The sequence below is a fragment of the Melampsora larici-populina genome (genome assembly GCF_000204055.1).
Source record: "Melampsora larici-populina 98AG31 unplaced genomic scaffold MELLAscaffold_4, whole genome shotgun sequence".
Classification (NCBI taxonomy): Eukaryota; Fungi; Basidiomycota; class Pucciniomycetes; order Pucciniales; family Melampsoraceae; genus Melampsora; species Melampsora laricis-populina.
Genome location: NW_006768768.1, coordinates 1,624,469 through 1,647,226, shown reverse-complemented (window position 1 = coordinate 1,647,226; position 22,758 = coordinate 1,624,469). Strand labels below are relative to the sequence as shown.

Below are 22,758 nucleotides of genomic sequence, written 5' to 3'. Positions count from 1 at the left end.
AGCGTCTCAAAGAACAGTATTCCCTCACAGTTGGAGTGGTAAGTAAATTTTAAACTGAGAAATACATTGTCATCATACTAATTTATACTATATAAACAGCTTTCAGAATCGGTCGATAAAATGAAAGGTAGAGCTGGTGTCAATCTGACACGACAGTCACATAAAAATAAATCAACTGCATCATCAATGATGCGCTTTTTGAATATGGCGAAAAGCGAGCAAATCACTAAGCCCAAATTAAGCCCAAAGAAACGAAGCCCAATCACAGACATCCATCGCCTTGGTATCAAGAAGCTTTGAGAAGACTTTTCTCGTGGTCGCCTTGAACGCTTCCACTGGCCTCTTGTATCGAACTACAGTCGCGAAATGGAGAATGATGAAGATCAGGATGATGAAGTCCGTGATGGTTTTGGAGATCTTGATGAAGAGTTTGTGAAATGGGTAAGCGAAGGTTAAAACTCACTTTTGGTAAGCCAATTCCATTTCATCCAGTCGGTTTTCTGGTACTTTATCTTTCAACCACTTCAAGCAACGTTTGTTGTATTCTTTTTTGAGTGTTGCTGCCTTGTTATCTGCTAGAACCTGAGCTGATGTTCTCCTTGTTTTCTTCTGTCTTGATATACCAGGTGTAGGCACAATTACACGGTCTGGCTGGTTTGAAGTCTTATTTAATTCCTTTGATGACTGTTTTTCTTCTTCTGCTATCATTTCCAATGTGATCTGCTTCCTCCGATGTTTGTATTCCATCCCAATATCTCGAGTCTTCCAATCAGATATGTAGTTAAACACTGTATCTACACCTCCAACAAGTAAATCTCCTCCCATCAATTTTTTAACATCAGACGCACATGTAATATTATCAAGTGACTGTACTATTCCTTTGGCTTCATCAAGACCAAAGTAGTCTGTACTTTCGCAGTAATCGTCCTCCCCGAATATATCTTGGTAATGAAGATCAAAGATGTAAACCAACTCATCTGCAAGCTCCTCCAGAGCAGGGTCCAAGAGTGCTCCTCGCTTTTTTTTTACACTCTTACTACCACTTCCTTTGCCATCGTCTGCTGAAACCTTTGTGCCTTCTTTTTCTTTCGGATATGTGAAACCTTCAACATTAAACAAATCTTCCATCGCTTGCTTATAATTCCCTTTGCACAATCTTGGTAAATTATGGACAAGATAATCAGCGGCTTCCGAGTCGCAGTTTGAACATTTGCACGAGGGAAAACCTTCTTTCAACTCTCGCATCTGTTCAGTTAAGACACGAGGATCCTCCTTGCTGCCGGGAATCACACCAATACTGGGTTTCCGTATCATGATACACATGTAAGTTTCAGTCACTCTTATGACATGATAAACAACGTACTCACGTATTTCCCAAGGAGAGAGCAATCGCAAACAGATATGTGTAAAAGCAAACGAGTCCATTAAAACATCATCTGACATTTCATGTTTATCGTTCACATCGTCAACACTATTGGCACCTTTCACCCGATTACTTTCAACAAAATGAAGAGCAAGACCTGGATGTTTCCCTTGGCCACATCTTCCAAACAGTTGCGCTAGTTCTGCAATTTCTGTATGTCCTATGACCACCACTTCCATCACTGATGGCCAATCCTGACCTAGTCCAAGAGCATTAGTACAAGACATGATTGGAAATTTGTCTTGGGTGTATGCTTCAATATCTCGGAGCTTCTGCTTCTGTCCAGTGCAAGAATGATATCTTCGGATTAAAGAACTATTGGGGTTGTCTTCCTCTCCGGCTGTTCCTCGGAATTTGTTAACGGCTTCTAAGATGGTGTATGTTCCATTTCTTGAACTAGAATAAATGAGGGTCTTGAGGAGTTGATCATCAGGGAGTACATCCTTTTTAGCATAGATTGTTGCAAGAGCTGAGGCAGGTGCAACCCCGTACTTTATTGGAATGCGAATGATTCTGATGTTTGACCGACTGAGTTCCCCTCTCAGAATCGTGAGATCGCTTTCCTGGATGCTTAAGTTGTTCAGGATGGCGGCAAAAGGTCAAGGTGCACAGGTTGCTGACATTAATAGCAGTGGAATCTTGTTCGTAGCTAGCAGACGAATGAAGAGATCACCGTACGATGGTCGAAATTGACCTCCATCTTGTTGGCGCATGAAGGCATTAGAATGCTTCGCTTGTCCTCCTTGTACCATCCCCCACCAGTAAATCATATGTGCTTCATCGATTACTTTGAGAACCAAGCGATCCTGAAACCACTCACTAAAATACATCTTTTCAAACAGTTTATTATTCAAAAAGATCTCCGGGCTCTTTGAGCGGAAAAGACAGATTTGTATATCAGGGACCCAATATCTTGTTACTTTTCACCCTTAAAGAGTAATTCTCACCACATAGATTACACTGTATGCCCCAGCAATAATGTCCAAGACTACTTCTTCCGTGAATTTGTCCTTGGTCAAGTTTACAGAGTTAATTTGCCAATTCTTCTTCTCGGCAACCTACAAATACAACCAGAGGCAACATTCAATTTTGAACCGATTAAAAGACTCTGTCCACATACCTGATTATCACCCAAGGCGTCTAGCGGATTTATGACAATTTCTAAAGCTTTCGAATGTTTAGGAAATAGAGCTAGAACCATCTCCGCAATCCTTGTTTTTCCATAACCCGTTCCAGCCAACAAGAAGGTGTCGCGTCCTCTGACGAATGCAATGACGGCTTTGACTTGTAAAGGTTTCGCTTCGGTTTTATATTTCTTCATATGATTCTCCTTGATCAAATCAGATAACATATCATCTGTAAGAGCCAATATCTCCTCAGGAATCACAACTTTTAATCTTGTTTGCTTCGGCACTGAACTCGCAGGCGCGCGTGCAAGGTTCTCAATCGCTCTTCGATTCTTTTTAGGTGTTTCTTGATCCTTATCCGAACTTCGAAGGTTTCGTGTCGAGGAGATGACTGTAGACGCCATGACCAACAGATAATCAAAAAATCTATCAACTTCTTAATAGTGAAATCCGCGCTGGGCCTTTCGAGTTGAAGGTTTTTTTTTATTTGAGAGTTGTTCCTTGTGTCTATCTACCCAGTCTCTCCGTTGCTCCCATTCTCTCTTCAGTATCTCTGTTGTCGCTCTCTCTCTCTCTTCAATCTCTCTCTCTTGCTTGTCCAAAACGTATTGGACAAGACAACAAGATGTAACATTCGCCGCAGTGGTCTGAATGAGCATCCGAAACGTTACATAGTTTCCAATTCAGCTGGCCTCAAAATTTTATAACCAACTGATGTGATGGTTCTTAATCGACTATGTACAAGAAGCACGAAAATGTTTTGGCCAACTCAGAATTTTGGAGGGGTTGATCATAGAAGATGTACAGTGGAAGTAGTCAAAAATGGCCGAAAAAGTGAGATTTTGAAATCTAATCACGCGAAGAAGTGTGTATAAGTCGTAAGTCCCTCCTCCGTCGGTCTCGCGCGGAGGACGGACTTTGTTAAGTTAGGTTTAGGTCTGATTCCTTTTGTGATCTTTTAGTGCATGCGGCAATTTCTGCTACTGGAGGTCTTGCATTTCTTGCATCAAGTGTTAATTGGGTAGCCAATTTTGTTGTTGTAAGTCACTGTCTTTGAATCTGTTGAATTTTTTCGACGCTTTCTTAATGAGCGTGTATCTATTCATATTCAGATTCATACCTACGGCCTCTTGTTTCTGCCTCTTTGTAAGGCTATGGCCTCACCCGATGGTGATGGTGATGGTAATGTTTTCTTTGTCTTCACTATCATCTCCATCATAGTTACTCTCCTTATTGCCCGTAATTATTGGTGAACTCATATCACAAACCTTGATTCGAGTTTGAGACTCTTCAAAAAATCGTCCACTGTTGTAACTTATTTATCACTTCTTCGACATTCTTATCATGACTTATATGTGACTTCTTTATTTGTCTTTCACTTTTACATATGTAGATCATGCTTCAAAAGTTTTTCTACCTAGTTCCACCTTTTATTCTTTCTGTTTCTGTAACTGATCATCTGTTTCAAGAAAGTATTTTTTTTATCCTTACTACTTACTGGCTTTACATCTTAGGAAAATTACCTTGTCTTTCTTTTTTTTTCTCATCTTCCTCAAACATTCAAGGACTTTTAGCTACCTTACTTAGTTTGACAAGTTCATGAAGTGTCCGGTTTTACGGATTAATGGAGATTGAGACAAAATTCAAGAAGTAGATTGTTATTTAAATCAGGGGGCTACACCCAAACAAAGCAATGAAAAAAAATGACAAAAATGATTTGAACCACGGCGTATTGACCGGTATATACTACAACGTCCTTTTGTGCTACTGATTAACCAACTACATCTGTGTCAGTGAATGTTCAAGATACATGATGTCTAATTCTTTTCACAGTGCTTTTCTTGATCATACGCTTCAAAGGTTTTCAATGGTAGATATTGATATTCTATGTAGTTTACCACAATCATGGAGACAATCAATGCAATCGATCTCATCCACTTACTCTATGAATCAAGACTAAAATTGATAGGCAGATTGTAAACTTCGTTTTCTTCTTCCGGGCTCAATCTCGTCGATAGTTGCAGCAGTTGCTCCATCACATAGAGCTTGATTTGCAGCTGGTATTGTGAATTGACTCACGGCAGCGGGATTCATGACGAACACCCCTGCGAATCCTGCACCTAGATGCCATCCAATGTGACAATGTAAGATCCAAACACCTGTAGAAGGATTCGGTCAGATTATCAGATACGACAATCGTTTTTGAGTATGACAAACACCAACGCATACAAAGAGATACTACATACCTGGATTGTCGGCAACTATCCTTACTACAATCAGGCATAAGGCATCAAAGTATTTCAAACATCCATTTTGTCAGAGATATATCAGGTACGTATATCAAGTAGACAACCACTCACAAACTCGGTACGTTCCACCTGGGACGACTTGAGTCTATCATGAGGTGATGAGGAAAGATGTCATATATAAGCGACCTAACGGGTTTCTATGCTCAGAACCTTCAAAACTCGCGTCTCTTCTCAATGGATTGGTGGTATTATAGGTCAAGGTAGCAGCGACCGTGTCATTGAGTTCCCCAGTTCCGGTGGCTACGGTTTTGGCCTGCGTGAAGTGGATTGATTTAACAAGGGGACACTACAGTTTAAAGGTTGAAGTATACACGTACATCAACTCCATCTACACCCCCAAAAAACGTTAGTATATACAAAAATCTATCACATTGTACGATCATTGAGACTGCGACTCACGAAGATGGTATGGATGGTTAATTGCAGCATCGAGATTGTTGATAACAATATCATAGCATCCGTTGGTTTCCATCGTAAATGCAGCTACTTCTGAGGTATTGAGGAATCCTCGTCCTCCTGAAGTCATTTCACTTAACAAAGGTTGATAAACATAAGCTTTAAAATGACAGAATCCGATCAACACACATCAGTACCCGAAGAAAAAAAGCAAGAAAGTCAAAATGGGTTTTCAATTGCTCACTTAACCAGGTCGTATCATTGACGAAAAATCGACCTAAACTGACAGTCGTTGAGTTTTCAGTCGTGGTCGTAAATCCAAAACTTGACTCATAGTATAGCTGAAAAAAAACAATCCAGTTGATTAACTTTACGTGGACGAACTGATCTTGTAGATGATACTGAGAAATGTAACTTACGCGTCCCAAAACATTTGTACATGCGTCTTCTGGGACTAATGGTACTAAAGTGTCAGGATCTAGGTCAAGACAATCTCCAGAAACACTATCGGACCAATCGGTGGAATTTGGAGTTGTAACTGTCGTGTTGTAAGTAGTGGCTGCAGGATCGACTACTCTGATTATCGCTCGAGCGGTTGCTGCCTGTCCATCCATTCCAGGTGCAACTTGGAAACTAAATCACGAGCGGTTAAGAAAAAGAAAGCTCGTTTCTAAGAAAGTATGTAATCATACTCACGCCAAGCGACTGAGATTTCAGAAAAATAAAATTCAAAACACAATCTTCAGAAGGTTGCCATGAAGACTTTATCAAGATAATGAAATCTTACAGCAATCTGTGTCCATGGCTGCTCTAAGATAGAAAGTACTTCCAATGGTATCCTTGCTTAAATCAAGAATTACACTATACCTCTCGCCATTATCTAAACATATCATAGAAACGTCAAAGGTCAAACTTCGAAAGTAATGCTGACAATCAAATCATGTGAATTACGAAAAGGAACCCGGTGAACCGCTGTTGGTCCGGCCACTCCAGTTGCATCTGCCTCTGTCACATTGAGTGTATGCTGATCAACTGATACTCGAAAAAGAGCATGACTTCCACCTTCTATGAGGCGAAGTCTAGTTTTCCGACCAGCATGAAGATCGAATGTCAAATACTTCGTTGGGGTTGTACAAGTTGAACCAGGATCGGCATTCGTGCAATCAAAATATCCGATACCGTTGATTAAGGCTGAATTCTATTCGCTCAAGTCAATCAGAATCAGGTCTCCGTGTTTGGAAAAAAGAAATAGGCATATGGCTTACAGGAGATCTTGAAGTGGTTAAGATCAAGGAAGAAAGATCGTAAGCTTCATTTTCGTAAACATCAGACGGAATTCTAATGCTTACGGTGCTGCAACTGAACCCAGGTAACCTTCGGGTGAAAGTTGCTCTGACAAAATTAGGGCACTCAAGCTATTTGGAACAAAATCCCGGAGGAAAATTACTATTGATCAAGATACTTAGCGTGAAGATGAGATTTCAAGATCTTACTTATGATACCAATCGCTGCGGAAAGGAGGAATGTGAGTATTATCAGTTATCAAGTAGATCGTCAGGTTTTGTAGAATTGTAAGGGCTCACTTCATGAACAGTATCACATCTTGATCATAGTCAACTCCCCTTACTAACGGATCATCCACGCTATGGATAATGAGCGGCCCGGCCTACGGAGTTCAAGAATGATGAGCTAGGCTACACATATTCGGTTTTAAGAACAATCTACTTACCACACCGTCCGCGGCGTAGTTCTAAAAGGAAAAACACCAGATTAGGACACAATGTCATATAAGATGAAAGGATTGTTCGCATACCTGAGAGTGAGCATGATACCCTTTCAAAGATGCCGGAAAGTCAATGTTAATACATGCTGCAAATGAATCAATGAGCTTCCACTCACAGAATGTGCCATATTGTCCGCTGACGGTAAATGTATACGTGAAAGTGCTACCAGCTGGAATTGGGCACTGGGTCACACCAGTAACACCATCCATCCATCCCGTGCCGTTTTGGTGAAGCTATGTCGAACCGCGTGGTCAGAAAAACTTCACAGTCATATCCAACAAGGGAATTCGCTTACGCCGTGCCAATGAATAGAAACAGAGCCATTCAAGGTATTGGTAACTACAATATTAATTGTATCCCTTTGATGGAAGAGAAAACAGAACGTTAAGAGCTGCCAGAAAATCCGAACGAACAAAATACAGATAGCTACTCACCCTTCCTGCAAAGCCAAGACGGATGCATTTTTAGATGTTCTGTCAGCTCTCAGCTCAAAATCATCGCGACTTGATGAGTAATACAGCGTAAGTTGAAACACCCACATTGGCTTCTATTAAAGGCCCGGGAAACTGAGAATTTATTACAAGCATATTTCTGAATGATATCATTATCTTCCACTCCTTTGCACGCGTAACTACACTCTTCAAATGAATCTCACCTGGTATATCCATCTGGAGCCGCCGTTTCATTACTTCAAAACCCAGTCTTAGTAAGACATTCACTACAATATGAAATCAACGAATTATATGGCTTTGCATTGGACTTACGTCAGAGTCCACCTGTAGTTCCTGGTTTGAGCAGTCGAGGTAATCTTGAAGTCTGAGGAGAGATAAAGCTCTGAAGAGTTGACCTTAACAGCAGCATAGCAAGATGAGAAGAGACTGAAGAGTAATGAAGAAACTAAAATAATTCTTTGGTATGCTAAACTATTGCCTGACATCGTCATTTTTAAGGTATCACAAATACAAACTATCAAAGGCTTTATATCGCCTTCTACCACTTATCACACAGTAAAGCTAGGATGGATGGTGTTTTGGAAGAAGGCTAGTTCAAGGGAATGGTGCCATATATGGCGGTTTGAACAGCTCAGGCCGGTAACTCACTGAACAGCTTGAAGACAACTTTGTTGGCAAAAAACCCTCAGTGAAAACACGCGTCGCTGCACGCCAACGATATTCGCCGAGAAGCAGACTTTGCTGACATTCGCGGATTAAGGATGGCACATGGTTTAGCTCGTCTGAAATTAACGCTAGAGACAGTTTTGATTCGCATCTGAATGAAGAGTGAAAAACAAGAGCACGCGCACGCCGACATCTAGCCGCATGTTTCATACATGGAGCGATGGAGAGATCGATTTACATTCAGGAATTGGGGTATCCATCAATCAGTCTGCTTGCCGCAACGTTGGAACGGCTTACGAGATGGTCTATTCTGCCACTGGAAGGCCTATCAGCTTATCTGAGTCTCAATAAACAAGTCTCAAGTGCGAGTCAGCCTGCAATTTGCGTGTCATCGTGTTGTAAATTGCCAAAAACATTTCGGAAAATGAGAGTTGGTCAGATCCAACGGTGTCAGCTATACATAGGAATTTACATGGACAACGATGTAGAGACGGCACGGCCTGCTCCAGCAGCGATTGCCGAATTCTAAAAGTCCCGCACGACGTTCGCCCCCCCACACGGCGCTCCGGTGCGAACAACAATTACACAGTCAGTTCTGCGAGGAACGCTGTTTTGGGTTGTTATCTCTGGCACATCCACACCGAGATTTGCGTGGGATGTTTCAAAGCATGCGGCTAGAATAATCAGCGGATTGGAGGATGATGTGAACTTCTAAAACTATGTTGACCTAGATTGGGGATCCTCATCTCTCCTCGTGTAATCCTAACCGTCATGTCGTTTTCTTTCAAGCCGATATCTGATCGCAGAGACGCTAAAATGGCTCATAAATTCCCTCACCCTGAAGACAAAAAGGAGCCCAGATTTGACGCGAAAGTGTTTCCCTCAACTCGAAATTCGAACTTACAAAGCTATGCTCACAATCAATCATTTACCTACCTTCACCTTTGTGTGCGCCATTGCACTCCTGCTAGTCAATTCTTCCATTGCTACTCACTTTGTACACTCTCGCCCCTATGGGATTTCTCACGTTTGTAATGGCTCTATCGCTTGTTCACTCATAAATCCCAACTGGCCGACCAAAAAGAAATTCACTTGTGGAAATGTTAGTCAACGTTTATATCTATCAGTGACACATCTAGTTAACATTTTCTCAACATTTAGAAAACTGTTTCCTCGACCTCTTTTGCTTCTGCCTATCCTTACATGATGTTGGGGCAAGGAGTCTCGATGGTAAACAGTAGCTCCTGGCCCTCTTCAGTCACGCCCGAGTGTAAAAATACTAAAGCTGGCGACCGATATCAATATCGCAATGGTAATTACAAAAATTCTCTGGCTCAGTTTGATTAAATCTGGGCTGAAAAGATTTTTTTGTAAAAAAAAACAGGAGTTTGGACTGCTTACTACTCGATCGTCGCCACGTGCGGCTGTACTGGGACTGGACCACGTGCACTTCCCAATTGCACTGCTGCTACCTCCCAATCGACTAGAGCTTGCAATGTCGCAATGTTGAGCTCGATTCACCTAAAAACGTATCTCTTTACACGTAATATTTACACTGACATATACCGCAATGACAGGTTCACATTCTGTGCGATGAAAATGAAGGATGTCGTCTGCACCCACCAATAAGGTGGTCTGAAAGAAGAGTTCTAAAGCCTGTATACCTGATAGCCATACCTTATGTTCAGGTTCCATCTTTCCTGTGAAGCTTGTATCCCCCTGACCTACTCAACTACAGTCTGCTGACTCTTGCATCAAAAGGACAGCTCGAGTGCAATAACTCACTTGTCAATGATGCATATCTTGATTTCTTCTTATCTTCTGTCTTAGTTTCAAACTGGTATACAAAGTCCCAAAGTGTTGTTGATTTACATGCAAGAACCAATATACTAAAGTTTGATCAACTAGTACTCTTGAGCCAATGCACTAACCCTTTTGCACCTGCTCACTGTTGACTCAGTGTAAACATCAGTGCAGCCCCGGGTAGGGTGGTCTGTGAATTGAATTCTTACTGCTTGGATTCCCTTATGGACATCATATGCTCTACACCATAACTCGTTAAGCCCACGAAAGCTTCGCTTGGGTTTTTCCATCAGAACGGTCTGTAGAACGTTTATTATCTAGATTGTATCTTAGAGCTTTAAGTAGAAACAGCTAGTAAATCACAGACGGTAATTGAAGCAACAAATAGATACATAAACATGTAGACAAATTGTATTCTAGATTGTGATGTAGTTATGCAGTGCTTAGAAGGGGTGCTACAAGGAGCCCCATTTTTAGGCAGGTGCGCTTTTGAATCCAAGAAGTTGAAAGAAATCTTATTGAGATTGGGACATGTATCAACGGCTGAGGTTGATAATCTAGTCCACTAATTAAAAGCATCAAAAGGTGCTCGATATTTCCTAATCTATTCTTGTCCCGGGATTGGCTTGTCTATGATGTGATCCCTATACTTCTCTCGGTCGGCAATTCGGGTAGGCTAGGTTGATTTTTGTACCTTTTGCAAAACCAAGACGTAGCAGTTCTGATCAACTCAATACAACCAAAAAGATTATCTTTCTCCTTGGACATGTCTTTCAGTTCCTCCAGGCGTGCTAATTTCTCTAGGCGAGTTTTCTCCTTGGCCGCCGCGTCAAATTCCTTCCATTGATTTTCTCTCGCAGTCTGAATCTCAGGTGAGAGGTCCTTCAATCGATCAAGTAGATTAGGAAACTTCTTCATCAGCCTACTCGGCGTGCCAGGTTGATCTCGCGTCGATTCAAAAAGATCGATCATTTGAGTCCAGAAGTTTTCGGAGCGGGAAATCTCTAGATTTGCTGCTTCATCAAACCGTCTCAAGTCACTTATCAGGCGATTTTCCCCCTCTGGGCTGCTCCTATAGCTGCAAAGGTCATGATATATCAGCTTCTGATGATTTGAAATCTCAATAAATTCAATCTTGCATCTTACTTGTGAAGGGAAAAATATTTAAAGAATCGAATCGTAGCTGAATCACCTGAGATTAAGCGAGAACCTTTATGATTGAAAGAAAAACGTCTTAGTATGTATGTATAGAGAAAAAAAAGGAAGAGAAAACAAACTTACGACCTTCCGTAAAGAAATTTGCATCTACAATGTATGGAAAGCGACTAAAGGGGTCTACACGGGGTTTCCAGAATGGATTAAACTCCTCGGGTTTTGAGAAGGTTTCCACATGCTTATACATGGCTTCAAGTAAACTAATTCGCTTTTCTTCAAGAATCGAATGTTTATCAAAGAAGTCACCAAAGGTTGTTCTTAACAGATGAGAAGCGGGTTCCGGCCAATTGTTGATTAAACCTTGAAGCTCGTCTTTCTCTGGGGGAATTAGATTAAGTTTATTCAAGAACGCTCTAGCTAAAGGAGGACCACAGTTATCAAGCCCTTTTTGGGTTCTCATCGTCTTTGCTAGATTTAAATAATAATCGAAACAAATTTCGGGTTGCTTGATGCATTTTGGAGAAACAAGTACGGCATCAGAAAATCTCCAAAACTCTTGATGAACAATTTTGGGATCGTTCATTTTGAACTCTTTGATCTCCTCCGCTTTAGACCCAAATAAGTAAGCTGTTGCATCTTCATATTCTTGATTGGTTGCCATCATCGATCCATCGGTTACTTTTTCTTCAATTTCATCGATTTGTTGACTTGAGGAAGAAGGCAAATCAGTTGGTTCGAGAAGTTCTGGAAATCGATCCTTGATCTTTTTGAAATCTCCTGCTAAGATCATCTCCTTTTCGTAAGTCTCAATTAACTTTCGATTCACTCCACGTCCAGTAAATTCCTGTGAAACTTTTTGTAATCCTTTCCAGAATTCATGCAATGTGATGTCCAAATCGGCAGCATTAGACAAACCTAAAGATTTAGCAGAGGCAAGTCTGATACTTCTCATAGGATCAGATAATCCCAATTCGAGCTCTTCTTTATGTCCACCCTCTGCTGCCTTGATGAGGTCTTCTATAGCTCTAGCTGACATATCGGAAGCTGAAGGGTTAAAGAGAGATATCGAATTAAGAAATCACCATCAGCGTTTGTTAAGTTAAGAAGATAAGAGAAACAATGAAGAAATCAATTAACCAGCTCTTCGGATATCTATATCAAGATTAGGAAAGTATTCAAAAATCTCCCTGTATCTAAATCGACGACTGCGTTGCAGGGCGTCTATGAGACCTGCAATCATCGAATCCCAATTCTTTGGAAGAGTGGATAATTGAGCTTTATAAAAATTTTGAAAGAAATCCATATAAGCGGGATAAGCGGATTCCACTATTTGTTTCGATTCCACAGATCTCTCTTTAAATTTTTGTGTGAAATCTGCAAATGCAATACCTAAAAGGCTTCCAAGTTTATTGGCTTCAGACTGATCAAGTTGTGCACCGTTTAATAAACAATACATTGCCTTCATTTCTGAATTTGCTGATGTACGGAATAGAGACACTATACGTCCATATTCAAAGACTATATCAGTCGCCTTCAATTGAGGTTCTGTAACTTTTTCCTCCTTTATTCGATTGATTTCAAGTTCTTCAATTTCATTTTTTTCTAAACCTTTATTCCCAAATCCTTCTTCAGTGATTTCATTCTTATTCGCCTTTACTGTAGAGCCTTCAGATGGATTATAAATTCGATTAGATGTACTTGGAATATCAAAAGGTTCTTGTTTTAGTTGGTCTGCTATTACTGATTTATCGAGTAAATCAGATTTCGAGAGTTTTGAAGCTTTATGGAAACTTTCGATTAAATCTCTTTTGATTCTAAGACGTGAGGAAGCAGAAAATTTTGCTTTTAAAAGAGTGAACTGAAGGAGTGAAAGAATTAAAATGTAAATTAAAGTACCAGTAGGCTGCTTCATGATGTCTTAGAACGGCAAACAATGATATGACCGGGGGAGAGGGAAAAGGTGTAAGGAAATCTATGCACTTTATGCTCCCCGGGTCAATGATTATAACTAGATTGCTCCAAGCGGTTTAGTACGGCACCGGAGAAATTGTTCATCATCTTGAATCCATGAAAAAGTTACATGTTTGTTTGAAGGGTGAAACCAAAACACTGAACCCGCATCAAGTGTCATCTGATGAGGTAAGTTTTTCCTAATTTCCCAATCAACACTGAGGCTGAGCCTGAAAAGTGAATGGGATCTTGTGATCCTAAGAAAGGTTGACTTCAATATCAGGCTTGGCTTTGTCAGAGCTTCTGCGACATGTTTAAGACGAGAGCAAAGACCATGGTAAAGACTGTCGGCATGATTTAATTCTTGAAAAGTCAGATTTGGTTTCACAACGATTTCATAGCCTGTATATATGCAGGGTAATCTGTTCTGATGCAAGAAGCCTTCGGCTTAAGCTTTATCTGTCCATGCTGAAGCTTGAGGAGTAGTGCAAAACCAAGGGAGGATGATCTCTCCACTTTATTGATCTGGTTGAATTGCCGACTTATCACAAGTCCCAAATCCTCGCAGGGTACTTTCGATCTCGTAAACTCAGTGCTTCAGACACCCGAGCTTGTGAGGAAAAATTGTCTGACTAGAGGGACTTGATTAGGTTGGGATGAATTGTATCATAGATCGGTGGTGTCGTATCGGAAATTATCAAACGCTCATCAAAAACAAAACTTCAGACTTGGCTATCAGAGATTGTGTAGATTGGCCCTGAGCAGCAGCTTCAAGAATCAAATCTGAGGGCGAATGTCAGACTCCATGGGTTTATGAAGGTTATGCGATCATGCCGGTGACGGTGTGAGTTTAAGCCGAGTTATTAGATATTAAAGCTGCTGTATTTAACCTAGAATTTAGAGATTAAAGCTTAAGAAATATTGAAGCTCTGTTTACCATTTCTGATGACCATCGATTGCGAAAACTATTACCAAAACCATCATCTTCATTATCATCATCAAACCAATCCTCATTCAATAATCAACCAATGCATCTCGATCACATCTCAGCTAGTTATCTCAAGATTTGGATGATTTCAAAATTAAAACCAATGAAAGTTATGCCAAATCATCCTCATCACTTGATTCATAATCAACTAATTCGATCTTACCTACCATTTACCATCCTGTAGATGTGATGCAGATCCATCGGTCCTATCAGATTACGTTACTGCACTCTTGAGGCACGATCAACCTATCAGTCAACTTAAATCATCTTGCTTGAAACAGCTTGAAGATTTCTTGCATCAAGGTTAGAATATCCTATCCAATTCATCAAAAGGGCATCTCAAATCACTAATCACCTTGAGCTTCATAGACACCTCTTCTTTTATAGTTGACCTTTTTGAACATCTTCAGGCTTTCGATGTCAATGGAAAATACACACCACCAGATCTGACCAAGCTTTCTTCTGGATTACTCGGAAAAAGATCATACTCAATGGAAAACCTATCACCTGTCGAAAATCACTCTGACGATAATAATCAAGACCAAGCTAATACATCACTTCCAATTCCTCAATACACACCTACCCAGAGTCATCCTAGTTTTTTACTCTACCCTAATGACAATTCTCAACCATCACCACCATCGCTACCACCCTTTAACGCCTCTAATCATAGTACTCAAACTCGCTTTGGATCAAGTCCACCCAAAAATATAAGAAGTGTAAAACGAGCTCGAAAAACTGAGATTTGTCGTGATTACCATTGTGCGCGCTACTGTTATTTGGTATCTCTTTCATACTTCCACATTGATCTGAATCTCAAAGGTCTAGCAAAATTTAACTGATTTCATCTTTCAATCTATCTAGACCGAGGTTTTTGCGCCAGAGGAGAAGGTTGTCAATTCTCACATGACGAAAGAGAGGCCAATCCTTCTCCCGTGTCTCAGCTACCTGCACCTGTATTCCCTAATCAAACTCGAGGCGAAACTGAAGCCTCTGCTTCCTCACAAGGCTCTTCACGCTCGAACATCATACCTCCTCTGACAACTCAACCGTTCATCCCAGGCTTACCAACCTCTCTTCCATTCACTAGTGATGTGGTCACTACGCTCTTCCCTGTAAACTCCCTCACAACTAATAACGCTCCAAATCAGTACTCAGCACAACCCTATCGGTCTGATAATTTCAACCAAAATCCTCTAAGACCCAACAAATCTAAAACAACTCTAGTCGTCGAAAATATCCCACAAAGTTCTCTTTCAGATCGATATGTTCGAGATTACTTTTCTACGTTTGGATCGCTTGTCAGTGTGAGCGTTGATGTCTACAATGCTCAGGCTCTAGTCACATTTCAATCTGCCGAAGATGCTGCAAAGGCATATGCGTCGCCTGAGCCGGTTTTCAACAATCGGTTCGTGAAGATTCATTTTAGAAGGTTTAATTCTAGCGATCACTTTAGAAGAGATCAAGGTAGCAACTCAGATCAATCACCTCGTCAAAATGTCAATATGATTCCTTTACCACAAACTATCACACCTGGAAATTATTCTCGACCGACTTCCTTATTGAATCCTAATCCTAATAAATACCATCAGACTTCATCATATCGTCAAAATCATTCTACTGAACCTAGTTTATATCAGAAAGAACAAGAACTCAGAGAGAAGATAGAAGAGCAAAAAAAGTTAATGGAGCAATTGAGTTTAAAACAAGCGTTAAAGCGGGTGACGAGTGCTGTACCTGCTACTACCTCTGGAACACAATCACAACCAGAAACCAAAGAAACCACTCCTCAATACTCAGAACCGAATGGGGGTACTAATCCTGTATCGGAAGCTGGTAGTCAGACAAATAGAACCAAGTCTTCTGCTGGTCTGGATACTGATCTGGAAGATCGGGTGAATGGACGTGGATCGTCAGAGAATCCAGAAAGAGGTGTAGGTGCCCTCATTCAATTGAACCGTGTGAAACAGTCCAAAGTCACGACTTCACTGAAACGATTGTGTTTTCTAGTCTGTGCCTCCTTTAAATGATCTAAGTGGGACTAGCGCTCCTAATCGAGGGGGGATAGTCCGAGGAAGAGGAGGATTATCCTCAACACGTGGTGGATTTTCTGGAAGAGGAGCATGGTCTAATTTAAATAAGGCTTTCAGACTTGATAATCGGACTTGTACTTTGTCTGTACGTGATGTACCTAATTTTGAAGCTCAGGAAAAGATTCGTAAACATCTTGAGGTGGGTGCCCGTTTCTAAGTAGTATCATTCATTATTAGTCATCAGAGTCATAAAACTGATTTAATCATCACTTTTCTTTGAACATAACACAGCAATTTGGAACGATTGTAGCAGTTGCGAAGATGGAAGAGAATGAAGAAGAAGGGAAAGATGACTTTACCATCAAGTTTTCAACTAGAGCATCAGCTGAAAAGGTACGTCAAAACTACCCCAAAGAAACCTTTCTCTCTTCTTGAAGATTAATGAAATCTTTTTGTCTCTATAATAGGCATTGGCACATGGAAAAGATGTACCAGAAGTAGGCAAGATTAAGATGAATTGGATTAATCAACCTATGAATCAAAGTAATCAAGAGAATGGATTCATTCCTGGTCTTACTACTCATTGGAGTAAGAATGGAAATGGAAATGGGAATGGACATCATGATCCTTTTGTAGGAGGTGATGATGAGAATGGAGATGGAGATGGGGATGGGGATGAAGACGGGGATGGATGGAAACGCTAAGATTGGTGTTTTGAGATGATCTGCTTTTTGTTACTCTTTAGAGGTTTAGAATTGGGTGATTGGTTTTTTGGTAGTTTTTAGTATTAAGATGCATGTTGAAAAGGATAGAAAAGATAATACATGTGTTTTTTTCATGAAAATGCATTGGAATCATTTTGTCACGGTGAGGATTAACCTGATCATTTGGGGTCGAGGTGAGGGTTGTTGACCAATGATTTGGAATAGTAGAGAGATGAGAATGAGATTTTTGGAATTGTAGATTGTGAAAGCACCTATGTCAAGGTCAGAAATTGATCGGAGGAAACTTTTTGAAAGGGTTGATGATGAGCCCCTTGTATGAACTTCATAAGATGATTAGCAGAATTGAGTCATGAACAATTAACTCTTATTAAGGTTTTGGATGATTATTATATTTTTAGATCATGACTAAAACACTTTCAACATTAGATCCAACTCTTACTGCTACCAGCCATATAGTTTGTTTTACATTTTCTTGATCCTTTGATTGTGTACAATTTTTCAATAAAACATCAAATCTAAACACCATGTGTATCATACTTGTAAAGAAGTCAATGTCTAGTCTTCATTTGTGCATGTTCTTATCATACTACAGTGTCATGAACAGTTCTTTGCACTTATTCACTGTAAGAATCAGCTTATTAACACAAGTTACCCCTACAGGCACATATCTTGGATGACATGTTTGGGGTCTAAAATTGTGCTACTAGAGGCACTACACTTGAGAATATGCTACTACTATGTAACCCTCTACATCTTACCAAATACCACCATCTTCAGGTGACCTAGATAGGCCAAAGCCACCAAAAATATGGTACTGAAAAGATATTTGAAGAAGGCCCAATATAGCCACTGTAAGATCTACTGGCAGATTTTTGAAAAGTTGTGTTGTGGCCAGATTTAACTTTTGAAGTCAAAAACTCAAAAGTTATGTCACTTTGAGAGTAACTCAATTGTTCTTGTGCTAGATCTGACCAATGAGCAGTAGAGTTATCAGTCTCAAAAGAGTTTTTTGGAGTTTTTGACCTCTACATTAAATCTGGCAACAACACAATGATCTAATACTCTGCTGATAGATCTTTCAACGGCTGTAAATTTGAACCCCAAGGTCATCTTGGGATGGACTATTAGACTTCCTTGGGCTTGCCCACTTTATATTTTGTGAGAATCATACTCCTGACAGAGACATCCTTGAAAGGGGATTTTTCATATTGATCATTAAAATTTAAAGGTATGTCAGTATGTTTGTTTTCAGACAGATGGCAGTCAGGTTTTAAAGTTATACATTATCAATAGTGGCTCTCAAACCTGACCCAGTTTCAAATAGGGGATACAAAGTAGAAAGCGGGGCACGTGCCCGGAGATTGTGCTTGGAATCTTCCTTGGCCGAATTTTGGCTGTAAAATTGGGATCTGGACTTGTGGGCACATGCCCGGGCACGTGCCCGGCTTTCTACTTTGTATCCCCTAAAAAAACCCGGTTGCCACAGTGGAATTTTTGGCTGGGAGCTGTCAACAAATGTCAACTTGATACACAAAGTTACTGCCAAAAAACAACTGGGTTTTTTGAAAACCAGGGCAGGTTTGAGAGCCACTAATGTATAGTCAAGTGGTTGATCTTCATATTCCAAGTGTTCAAATCACAGCGCCAGAGCAACACACTAAATTTAAGCCCAAACCTTCAAATCCAAAAATGTGAATGTCCAGCCTCTCTGGCTTGGAGATAGCAGCCATAAACAATCATAATAAACATTCTTGACAAACATCATTGAAAACTGAACTTGCCATTTGTCAAAGAGATCAGCTCACATGTATCATACTGAGAAAGCAAGTGAAAAATAGCAAGCAATATGGTTCTGGAATTTTGATTGATGGCATTTTCATCTCACCAGAAGATATGTAGTAAAACATTGGTAGAGTACAAAGCTATGATCTTGTGGGAAAAATGTCATTCTGCTTTTTTATCATTTTGCTGAAGTTAGGTTAGCTGTCCCACTTCTAAAAGATGTCAATGAAACATTTTTCAGCTGGTGAGATATGACACAAAGGCATTAGGTTCATACTTGCATACTGGACTGCAATTTGCAAGGTTACTAGATTAGATCAGGTGGGTGAAACTTCAGGGGTTTGACAGTAATTACCTTGTTGATCCTCTTGCTATACTTTTGAAACAGGTCATACTGGGGTGATGATATTATTATATATCAATATATCAGGGGTGTTTTAATCATAGTCACAGAGTGAGTATGCTTCTACAGTGAATGTGACATGTTTTTGTGTGTACTGTGTGACTATAATCAACACCAACACCATTTGTGAACCAATTCACCCCCCAATTGATCTGTTGAATCTAGCTCATCTCTACAATAAATTTCAAGTCTTGTTACCTCTCCATAATTTGTCCTCCAATAGAATAATTATTCATTGCCATCTAACTTGACATTATTCATGCATCCATCATTTTTTAATATTCTCATCTTACTTGCTTTGTTCTGTTGTCCTTTTACAAGATGTAGGTCTATATCTAAAAGGCATATTCCAGGTATGCTTTCAATCATTTACCCAACCTGATTATTATTCTTGTCATAGTGGTTCTAAATGAGGCTGATTTTTTCTGATTAGGTCCTGATTCAGATTATGGATTTGCTTGGTCCTATAATGGTGTCAAAAAGAATGAATTTGTAAAGGACAAGTATTTAATAAATAGGGTCAAGCTTCACAACCTGCGTAATGAGCAACCCATTCCTGAACTAGCAACAAGCGGATTCACCTATGCCCATAGACGGGAAATATCAGATATTGACAAATTAGACAAATTTTCTTCTGAGTTCACAAAAGCTATGGAAGAAGATTCTGTACAACTTGTAAAGAAGCTGTAAGAGAATCTCAAGACAGAATTCTGCTTGAATAGATGGTTGAAACAAAGGCTTACCCAATCTGTTTGTGTACTCAGGACAAATGCAAAAAAGGCAGTCTGCATTTCATATGGTCACAGAGGTGTTCCCAATCAAAGCAGCATGAGGCCTTTTCCAACAATCCACTCTGATCTATCTCCCAAAGGTGCAAAATTCAAGAAAAGACAATTCCAGGCTGCTTTTCTTGATTCAAAGGATCCAAGTATAGTCGCTTTTGGGAAATCCATGAAGAAAAGAAAACGGGTTCTGATTCTCAATGTTTGGAGAACTCTTGAAACTGTAAAAGACAATCCTCTTGCTATATGTGATTGGAGATCCCTCAAGAAAGAAGATGCATTAGAATTCCGAGTCAGGCCTACACACATTGGGAATTCAGTCCAGGCATGGAGTTATGGACCTCATCAAAGATGGTTTTACTTGCCTAATCAGGAACCACATGAGGTATATGTTTTCATGCAGCATGACAGCCATGGAGAAGGAAAACATGGAATAAATGTTCCACATACTTCAATAATATTAGATGGCCAAGAAAATGACACTCCCACACGGATCAGCTATGAGTTCAGGATTGCAGCACTTATGGATGATTGATCAATCAAAGTTGTGATGAGAAATTTATATGGATCAGAAGGAAACTAACATTGCATCTCTTGGATCAATGAAAAAAATTAGGGAAAACATGAAAGAGCCCCCAAAGTAAAAGTTTGGTTGGCTTCTCATAGATTTAATCTTCTTGGGAACTATATGCTAAAGTGTTACAAGGTTTTTGGAGCTTCCATTTCTTGCAGAAACATATAGGAATCAAACTGGCAGGTAATTAGTATAGTACCAACACTGGAACCGCTCTGCTTCCAATAGTGGGAGTGGAGAGGACCCTGCAATTCCCCTACAGAGGTGTTTGACAAAAAAGGTGCTTTTTTGGGGGCAAAAATAGACTATGTGTGTGACCAAAAAGTGTTTTGTTCCCAATTTCTGCCCAAATATGTGTGATGTAAAAGTGGAGTTTTGAGCTGTAAAATTTTGATGTACATATTGTGAAAGGTGATTTTTTGACCTGCCAGGGTTAGGTTTGAGTCTTTCTGCACAGTGGGTAGAGGAGGGTGGACAATGGTGATCAGGGATTTTCAAGCCCCAAACTTTCCCCAGCCTCTCAGAAACTCTGAATTTCAATCTTCCAGAGAGCCAAAAGCCACAAACAACAGACAGCTCTCATCTACCCCACATAGCCACATATCATACACTCACTATTGAAGCCCATCAAACTCAATCAAACTTGAAATTATAAACAATAAGCACATGAGAAATGATGTCTTTTGACCAAACTCTGCAAAAGATTCTTAATATGAGATCATTCTGTGATGATGCATAGGAGATGGGTGCTATATGATTCCAAGAGCCCTACATGACATGCTTTAATATGTGCATCCTGACAGCTTGATTGGTTGCTATGAATTAGCACAATTAAAATATCAGCCCAATGGTGGGGAAATCTCTGACCAAGACTTCTAGTGTGATCCAACTAGTTTCTGTTATGCTAGTACAATAAATAAAACAACCGCTAAAGACTTCTACTGATCTCATGTAGATCACTATCTATGAGTTTGAACAAGTAGAGACGTGGGCATAGGAGCTTTACTTGATATAAACAAGTAAAGACCTCAGTTAGATTATCTTTGAACAAAGTATATTGCCTAGGGATTTCAAGTGAATTATTGTCTTTTACAATCATTAGAAATAGGAGCAACTGACTTGCAGTTCTCACAACACCACCGTGCTGCGCCTGGAATAGCACGTGCACCACCCTCACTATTGAGTTATGCTCATAGTGTGGCTTGCGCTTAGCTATAACTATTCTCAAGTTGTCATAAATATAGTGGTTTACCTATGTGCATGTTTAAGCGGTATTTTACTAAGCTATGGGACACCATAGCGCCCTCAAGCGCCATAGCCCTCCAGGCGCCCATATTGCACTTTATACAACAATTTGGGTAGTACAATCCAATTTGGAACAACACACAAACCACCAATCCCAATTCATCAGCCATGACCATCTTCAGGACTTGAAGTAATGAGTGCAGTGATTACAGTTGGAACGCCACCTGGACCACTCATTTCTGTTCATCAGATCTCTACCATCACCTCCACACCTTCAATATCAAACAACAATGGTTCCCTTGATTGCAATTATAAAAGGACTTCATGGTGAGTGGCTTCTTCACCTTCAGTCCAAATATCTTTATTTTTTGATTTTGATTTCTGATTCTGTTGCTCTTGCTATTACAAATACCAATAATAATAGTCTATCTCATCAATAATTTCTTTCTAGATCTCAATAACGTAATGTGTCCATCTGCCAATACTCAATAATACACTCAAGCTACCCTCCAAGTTGGAGGTGATCCTAGTTCTACTCTTCCACCTTCTACATCATCTTCTTGATCTCTGTTATGAGCTTGGATGGGTATCAGAGGCCAGATGAGTTCTGATATTATAACTTAGATTGTAGCATGAAGTACAACACAGGTTTGGGTGTGCGCTGAGATGGCGTGGTCACACTGTACTCAATACAAGCATAACCCAGTATAAGGTTATAACACTACCTCCCCTCTACGTCCCACTCCCTCTTGCTGAGCTGACGTCTTTCCCCAGGCTAGCATTAAAAAACCCCTGTGGGGAAAAAGCATTGCCCTCACTTTAACCGCCGTGTCCTTCTATAATTCTTGTCCGCTTCAGGATATTTTCTATCAAACTCATCAACTAATTCTCTTGCGTTCTTCAATCCACTCGCTGGTTCCCATGTGTCGTCTTCGGGCCCGTATCCCTTCCAACTCACAAGATATTCCGTTTTCATCCCCCTCTTCCTTTTGTCAAGGATTGCAATGACTTCGAATTCCTCCTCTTCGTCGATTATGATAGTGGAAGGCGGAGGTTGTAGCTGCCCGCTTACTGTGCTTGGTACATACGGTCGTAATAATCCTACAGAGAACACAGGATGAACCCGGCTCATAGACTCAGGCAGTGTTAGCTTATACGCAT

The 22,758-nt window shown here is 40.2% G+C and overlaps 6 protein-coding genes across 6 annotated transcripts; 3 read left to right on the top strand and 3 right to left on the bottom strand.

The window, feature by feature from the left end:
- Nucleotides 1–286: 286 nt before the first annotated feature.
- Nucleotides 287–1,323, bottom strand: MELLADRAFT_102814 (uncharacterized protein; the record flags this gene model as incomplete). The annotated part of the gene is made up of 2 exons (XM_007405520.1): nucleotides 287–353; nucleotides 464–1,323. The coding sequence occupies 2 exons, from the start codon at nucleotides 1,321–1,323 to the stop codon at nucleotides 287–289; spliced, it is 927 nt and encodes a 308-aa protein (XP_007405582.1).
- Nucleotides 1,324–4,506: 3,183 nt separating this feature from the next.
- MELLADRAFT_124633 (multi-copper oxidase laccase-like protein) lies at nucleotides 4,507–7,982 on the bottom strand (the record flags this gene model as incomplete). The annotated part of the gene is made up of 23 exons (XM_007405519.1): nucleotides 4,507–4,709; nucleotides 4,797–4,820; nucleotides 4,915–4,937; nucleotides 4,991–5,112; nucleotides 5,177–5,187; nucleotides 5,259–5,414; nucleotides 5,500–5,596; nucleotides 5,675–5,880; nucleotides 5,952–5,960; nucleotides 6,043–6,135; nucleotides 6,207–6,446; nucleotides 6,521–6,564; nucleotides 6,605–6,670; nucleotides 6,749–6,763; nucleotides 6,839–6,921; nucleotides 6,985–7,005; nucleotides 7,069–7,088; nucleotides 7,155–7,272; nucleotides 7,335–7,398; nucleotides 7,474–7,542; nucleotides 7,607–7,630; nucleotides 7,695–7,727; nucleotides 7,804–7,982. 23 exons carry the CDS (start codon nucleotides 7,980–7,982, stop codon nucleotides 4,507–4,509), a joined length of 1,920 nt encoding a protein of 639 aa, XP_007405581.1.
- Nucleotides 7,983–9,067: 1,085 nt separating this feature from the next.
- On the top strand, nucleotides 9,068–9,786 carry MELLADRAFT_51690 (uncharacterized protein; the record flags this gene model as incomplete). The annotated part of the gene is made up of 4 exons (XM_007405695.1): nucleotides 9,068–9,259; nucleotides 9,319–9,469; nucleotides 9,542–9,662; nucleotides 9,735–9,786. The coding sequence occupies 4 exons, from the start codon at nucleotides 9,068–9,070 to the stop codon at nucleotides 9,784–9,786; spliced, it is 516 nt and encodes a 171-aa protein (XP_007405757.1).
- An 804-nt stretch (nucleotides 9,787–10,590) lies between these two features.
- On the bottom strand, nucleotides 10,591–13,027 carry MELLADRAFT_102812 (uncharacterized protein; the record flags this gene model as incomplete). The annotated part of the gene is made up of 4 exons (XM_007405518.1): nucleotides 10,591–11,038; nucleotides 11,107–11,170; nucleotides 11,242–12,159; nucleotides 12,253–13,027. The coding sequence occupies 4 exons, from the start codon at nucleotides 13,025–13,027 to the stop codon at nucleotides 10,591–10,593; spliced, it is 2,205 nt and encodes a 734-aa protein (XP_007405580.1).
- An 868-nt stretch (nucleotides 13,028–13,895) lies between these two features.
- Nucleotides 13,896–16,971, top strand: MELLADRAFT_76768 (uncharacterized protein; the record flags this gene model as incomplete). Its single annotated transcript, XM_007405696.1, has 7 exons — nucleotides 13,896–13,909; nucleotides 14,238–14,356; nucleotides 14,441–14,815; nucleotides 14,918–15,987; nucleotides 16,064–16,285; nucleotides 16,378–16,479; nucleotides 16,554–16,971. The coding sequence occupies 7 exons, from the start codon at nucleotides 13,896–13,898 to the stop codon at nucleotides 16,788–16,790; spliced, it is 2,139 nt and encodes a 712-aa protein (XP_007405758.1).
- A 2,976-nt stretch (nucleotides 16,972–19,947) lies between these two features.
- On the top strand, nucleotides 19,948–20,313 carry MELLADRAFT_33473 (uncharacterized protein; the record flags this gene model as incomplete). The annotated part of the gene is made up of 1 exon (XM_007405697.1): nucleotides 19,948–20,313. The coding sequence occupies one exon, from the start codon at nucleotides 19,948–19,950 to the stop codon at nucleotides 20,311–20,313; it is 366 nt and encodes a 121-aa protein (XP_007405759.1).
- Between the last annotated feature and the right edge of the window lie 2,445 nt (nucleotides 20,314–22,758).